Raw genomic sequence first — 6423 nt, 5'->3', positions numbered from 1 at the left:
CCCTTTTATTTATTATAGTCAATTTAACTTTCGTGCTAATCGCAAGCAATGCTAACCATGACTGCCCCTCGTCTCTGCTCGGGAGCCATCACCGAACAGTCCAAGACTTCCGAGCAACGGCATGCTGGAGAACTCAAAGCCGCCAAAGCAAAATATGCTGAACATCTCGAGGTGGCTCAGAAGACAAACACAACACTGCTCAAGGAGAAGGACAAGCTGGCTGAGGAGTTAAGGGAGAAGTAGACTTCTCTGGACAAGGCCATCGAGCAAAGAGACCAGTTCAAGGAGTCTAATCGCATCAACTACCACGAGGCTAAAATACTCAAGGAGGACCTGATTGCAAACAGACAGGAGATACAAAGCTGGAAGGCCGGATCGAGGAGCTTGAAAAAGCCAACGCCAACAATTTGGAGAGGTACAGGAATGCCACTGTTAAGTGTTTCTATGACTTCTGGAAACACAACCAGGAGGCCAACTTCAGCTATCTTCCCGAGCGCATGAGGCATGCTGAGATAGCCCGCTGCGCTGCTCGCCTGGCGAAAGAAGAGAGAGCAAGGATACCTGCCTCACCCGAAATCTCTTTGGCCACTGGCATGGAAGGGGCGGACAATGAAGCTACAACTATCGTTGACCAGAACACCCCTCAAGATCCTCCTGCCTTGTAGTCTGTCATTTTCCCTTTATTCTTTTATCTTTTAAATACACGACCTATGGGTCATGATGTAAAGACAATATAATTTTTATTGCTGCGCGGGCAGCTACTTTTTTCTTTTAGCAAACAATTACATCCGAGAAGTTACTCTCGCGGTGTAAAGGGATTCCTTTTGATATTATAATATTTGTCTTTTATTATAACATCTGTTCACATGACCGAACTTAGCATAGTACTTTGGTTTGATTTAACAAAATACAAAATTTTGAAAAATACTCTAAGTACCCTAGCATGCTTTCACTTATTTTGCTCATGTGTTTACATACCTTTCAATATGCCTTGCTTACTAGATGCCTTATATGCCCCCCAAGTGATTGAGGAGCTTTAGGTCCTTAGTCACTTTCCTTGACCAAAACTTGTTCGAACATTACTGCTCGGAGCAAATAATTAAAACAATAATACAGCAAAACAACACATGTAATGAGCAAATACTTGTAATAAATACAATAATTGGCAAGAATGACTGGCTGCGCACAGTCCCTTATATTTCTCATAATAAATGGACAAAACGTGTCTGTATGAGTGATCAATAAGATCTTACACTTATAAGCAATTAGTCACATAAAATGACCAACCCTTTTTCATAACTTGTAAAAAGTAAAATTAATACAAGCCAACTCTTTAATAAGAATTGTTTATTTATAGTACTTGCACATGTGTTCTCGATTCCAATAACGAGGAATGAGATCTCCATTTAAGCGAGCAAGTTTGTAGGTGCTTGTATGGAGGACTTCTTCAACCTGGTATGGTCCTTCCCAATTAGGTCCGAGTACTCCAGCAGCCTGGTCGCGGGCATTTAGGAAAACTCTTCGAAGTACTAAATCTCCGACGTTGAACTTTCTTTCACGTACCTTAGAGTTGAAATCACTACAACAATATTTAGTATATATTACATTAAAGAATAGCATATATTTAGAAGTGCTATTATTAAGTGGGGGATTAAAAACACACGGATCTGAATAAGACATATTTTGGAGCCATATGACTTAAACTCAGGCGCCAAAATGAATTTCTGCCAAATTCCCTTTCTCTCAGCCTTTCTCTAAGTTACCCTTTCTTTCAACCTCCATCTCTCACTCACGAAGACTCACTCCGCCCTCTCCGCCCTCACCGCCCTCACGAAGTCTCTCCGCCCTCAACTCATCTCTGCCTCACGAAGACTCGCTCCAGAGTGGAGTTCTTTCTCCGCCTCACGAAGTCACGCTCCAGAGTGGAGCTTCTCTACCTCACGAGTTCTCTGCCTCACGCCCACTATCTCAGGTTCGTTTCTCTCATCCCTGATAATACAAATTGTTGGCTGAATGTTGTAGATTAATATGATAAAAAACCCATCTTTGATAGAAACTAGATTGATATGAAATTTTAGATATTGTTATGTTCAATGTTCAAGAGAAACAGCTATGAAGATTATAAGTCAAGAGATAAAAAAGATGTAGAAATCGAGTCATTTGAACTTGCAGGTCCCGTAGCTTGCTCTTGCAGGTCAGCCCTCTCTTTGTACCAAGTTCTCCTTTGCTCTATCAATGGAGGAGCCTCTTCTGTTCTGAGAAATACCTCAAACCCACCAGCTGTTTTACTCATTCTCAGGTACACAAATTAGGCACCTTTACTGTTTTCATGTTTCTTTTGCTTAATTAACTTCTTTTATGTTTTTTTTTTTACTTTGTTCACATTTTTCTTTGGTGTTGTAAATCTTGTATATGATAGAATACAGTCTTACTTGAATGGAAAAATAAAATTGCACTCTTGTAAATGAATCAGGTGGTCTCGGAATTTAGTAGCGTGTCATACTTGCTTTGCTATATGATGACTGATCATATGATGGTATTCTTAAATTAGGTTTTTCTTGTTTGACCTTTTTAAATTTGGTCTAGATGAAAACTGGTCTCTTTTCATTTCCAGATCCTAATCAAATATTAAGATGTGATCGAACAATTCAGTCTTTTGCTAAAACAGGGGAAGGTTTATGCTTAAAGTATGTATTAAATCTGTGTTGGTACATGCACCTCATAAATGTATACATGATATTCTAGTGTAAGGCACGTGTGCACGGGTTCTTGGTTTCCTTTAAGTCTGATATCTACAACTAATCAATAATATTAATGACCACATAATGCCAACAAATGTATACATAAATAATAACCAGGCAATTAAAATATAACTATATGCTCCTTGTAGTGTTATTATATAGGAAGGAACACTAGTCAATACCCATTTCTTGTTTTCTATTATTATGTTCTTCTCTGTCCTTTGACCAGGTGGCTCTGGCTATTGCAAATACGGTTGGAGCAAGTATGCTGCTCCATCTATGCGCTCTGCTACTTTCTTGGTCACCTTTTAACTACAGCTTCAAAGTTTCATCATTCATTCATTCATTAACCACAACTGTGTGTAATCCCAATTGTCACTTTCTCATATGCAGGAATTTGGTAACATTGAGTCTCCAATGTATAGCAGACTTAGACAGTTTTTTTCCACTATTTATAGCAGGTAGCTCCTCTCTTTTTCTTTGCTTTGGCTTTCATGAAATGAGCTTCTTTACTCACATATGTATATTGGATATGTCTTTTACAGGATGCAGGTAAGAGCACCATCACAGCCAGTGGTTGTGTCTATACCAATATTGCATTATGATGGCCAGCTTCTATATATTCATTGCCTTTTCTGTAATTTAGATAGTTCAATTTTTTTGAAGTTTGGTCGTGTAATTCCTTAGTGAGACACTTGAGAATTATGTGTTTTTCTTGTTTGAGACACTTTCTGTCCTTATGATGTGGTTTCTGTCTTTTTATTGCAGATACTGAATCTGCAAAAGCATCAAGACGGCAACTCAAGGAAGCTATATATACAACACTATTTAACATGAATGTTCCTGCTGTTTGTGCAATTAATCAGGTAAATTTCGCTAAGCCTTAACTTGCCGCTGCTGTTTAATATTCTAAAATATTTAATACTAAAAGAAATAAGAGTAATTTTTTATTTTTTTAAAACTAGGATTCCGCTAACAATTGCTATGTAGGTATCCAAGAGAAACTTAAACCTCATACTTTGTGATATAGCAAGCCATATGCCTTATCATTTGAGCTACCCCTCTTTGGTAAAGAATTAAGATTAGTTTGTTTCATGCAAACATGACATTTACCACCGGATATAGATTTCGAGGCCTTGATCCAATTTTCATTCTTCATTTTCCTTTTGTAAAGCAAGCTTCTGTGACTTGAGTGGTTGACAACACCAAATTTACTTATTAACACTATAAGCTGAGATGTTTTATGTACTTATGCTTGTTTATGAGTAATTTGGACCTTTTGCTTTTGGCTTAAAATGTTCGATTGATTCTTTGATAGATGTTTTTTATTTGTAAGATCTTATCCATTTTCTGTTTTTGAAAATGTAGGCAACTTTAGCTTTGTATGCTGCTAGAAGAACTTCAGGAATTGTTGTAAATATTGGGTTTCAAGTCACATCAGTTGTTCCAAGTAAGGAGTGATAGTTTCTCTTTTATCTTTTATATGCTTTATGCTTCCTTAAACTATCAACAAGGTTTCATTTACCTATGATATATACTGATTAGCCCTGCAGTATAAGTTACCGTTTTAACTTTCCATGCAGCCTTGCTACTTTTATTCTTCTTTTTTCATTTTCATTCTATGGATTTTCCAGTGCTTTCTTTTATATCATATCTTGGTTGCATTCAATGTTTGGGGATCTGAAATATACTCTTTTCTTTTATTTTTCGGCTTCTAGTTTTACATGGTAAAGTAATGCGCAAAGTGGGTGTGGAGGTTGTGGGACTAGGAGCACTAAAACTTACCGGGTTTCTTAAGGAGTTGATGCAGCAGAACAATATTAGTTTTGAATCAATGTACACCGTTCACACTTTGAAAGAGGTACAAGTCTTGCTTGTTTCTTGAGTGCAGAATATTGTTGTTGAATATTTATCCTCGTTTTTCCTGACTGTAGTTATTCTGTTTTAATACTATCAGCTTTGCACCCTCAAAGAAAATATTTTGCTCATGGTACATTAAACTACTAATACCATTAGTATCACGTGTTTTAGTGGAATGTTTCAATTTTATTTTCTACTGCTCTTCTCTCTCATTTTTGTAAGGAGACCTTGCTGAAGCTGAGTTCTATTTATGACCTTATTTCTATACAGAATCTCTGTTATGTTGCCTATGATTATGAGGCTGAGCTACTCAAAGATACACGAGCATCATCTGACGCAGCAGGAGAAGGTCAGTTCACTCTTTCAAAAGAGCGGTTTCAAACAGGAGAAATCTTATTCCAGCCACGAATGGCAGGAGTGTAAGTTCTGGAACTTATAATATTTATTGCTTCACGAGCACTGTCAGGAAAGTTCCAACTGTGTGGATGCATGTGAGTGTGTGTGTGTGCTGCAAGGATATTAAAACTTCTACCATATAATTCATCGAAAAAGATGTCTAGAAATGCTTTATGTCTTGATTCTAGGCGTTAAAAATGTGACGAGAATACAGTTCTTCTAAGAGAATATAATTGAGACTTCATGAAAGTATAGTGTTTAAATTGTGAAAAACATATGAATAATATTCATATAATCAGGTAGTTGTTTCATTATTCTTCTGCAAATTTGGTACAGCTAATCTTGTTTTTCACTAGAATTGGAACTCTATAATATTGTAGTTTTTGTAAGTTACTATTATGTCTAGAATAAGGATAGTGGTATTTGTATATCTCATGTATTAATGACCACATAATGCCAAAAAATGTATACATAAATAATAACCAGGCAATTAAAATATAACAAGTTACAGAAGTCTACTTGACACATGTTTATCTTATAAACCAGAAGTACAGTTGATGAATTTATAAGTTACTAATTTTCTCTCGACAACCTTTTGTTTCTTGCTAACTTACATGCAGTAAAACACTTTACTTGAACCTGGTTAGGCCATTGTAACCCATGAACACTATTTATGTCTTCCCAAGTTGGTATCCTAGTGCAATATGAACCTTAATTTCAGGCCATCAAACAATGAAACCATTTGAACAATTTCATAAATTTCAAGTCAAATTCTTTAACTTAATTCCACCAAATAGAAAACCCAACATCATGATTGCTTCAGATCTCAGGAACCATGTAGAATAAACCATTATAGCAACAGTGTATTCCATCTAGTATTCCAATTTATTACTGACAAGTCTAAAAACCAGCAATCTTACCAAATAGAGTTGATAGGCTGAGGAAGTGGTAAAGGTCATGAAAAGTTAATACAAAATAATATGTACCTTTAATCTTAATTTATAGGAATGCTGATCTAGACTAAACCCAACTTTGGGTCTTTCTTTTTCTTTTTCTTTTTTTAAGGGGAACCCAACTTTGGGTCTGCTTTACACTAAACACGTATAGAAAGCATCCACTGAACAGTTTAAACAGTAAGAAAAATCTCTTCAGATTCTAAAAACAGTAAGAAAAATAGAAAGCCCAATATTTCAATGCAATATCACTCTTGTAAAGTTTAAACCCATCCACTATACAGTTAAGCCTTATTCTGATTGGTCATATTCCAACTTTTATTTTTGGTTGTTTGAGCTTGCTTGCCATGTTGTTTAGTTTGTTAGTTTATCATACATGCTTGTTTAATATCTATTGACAAATTTTAATTTTGTATTAATCTTTTAAGTATTGATTATATTCTTTAGGTTGGGGATCGAATTGGCAAGGAGCA

The 6423-nt window shown here is 36.1% G+C and overlaps 1 protein-coding gene across 1 annotated transcript; it reads left to right on the top strand.

The window, feature by feature from the left end:
- The first annotated feature begins 57 nt into the window (after nt 1-57).
- On the top strand, nt 58-5387 carry LOC133799567 (actin-related protein 8-like). Its single transcript, XM_062237571.1, has 10 exons — nt 58-239; nt 2173-2299; nt 2587-2674; nt 2971-3041; nt 3135-3202; nt 3287-3348; nt 3510-3607; nt 4110-4191; nt 4460-4602; nt 4872-5387. Exons 1-10 carry the CDS (start codon nt 58-60, stop codon nt 5022-5024), a joined length of 1074 nt encoding a protein of 357 aa, XP_062093555.1. The 3' UTR covers nt 5025-5387.
- The last annotated feature ends 1036 nt before the right edge of the window (nt 5388-6423 follow it).

This window comes from Humulus lupulus, chromosome 9 (genome assembly GCF_963169125.1).
Source record: "Humulus lupulus chromosome 9, drHumLupu1.1, whole genome shotgun sequence".
NCBI classification, from domain to species: Eukaryota; Viridiplantae; Streptophyta; class Magnoliopsida; order Rosales; family Cannabaceae; genus Humulus; species Humulus lupulus.
This window is presented reverse-complemented; position numbering and strand designations above follow the sequence as displayed.

Coding starts and splice junctions, on each gene's coding strand:
- LOC133799567 (XM_062237571.1), top strand. CDS start 58: ATGACTGCCCCTCGTCTCTGCTCGGGAGCCATCACCGAACAGTCCAAG. Junction 2,675..2,970: donor TTTTGCTAAAACAGGGGAAG/GTTTATGCTTAA, acceptor TCCTTTGACCAG/GTGGCTCTGGCTATTGCAAA. Junction 3,042..3,134: donor TGCGCTCTGCTACTTTCTTG/GTCACCTTTTAA, acceptor TCTCATATGCAG/GAATTTGGTAACATTGAGTC.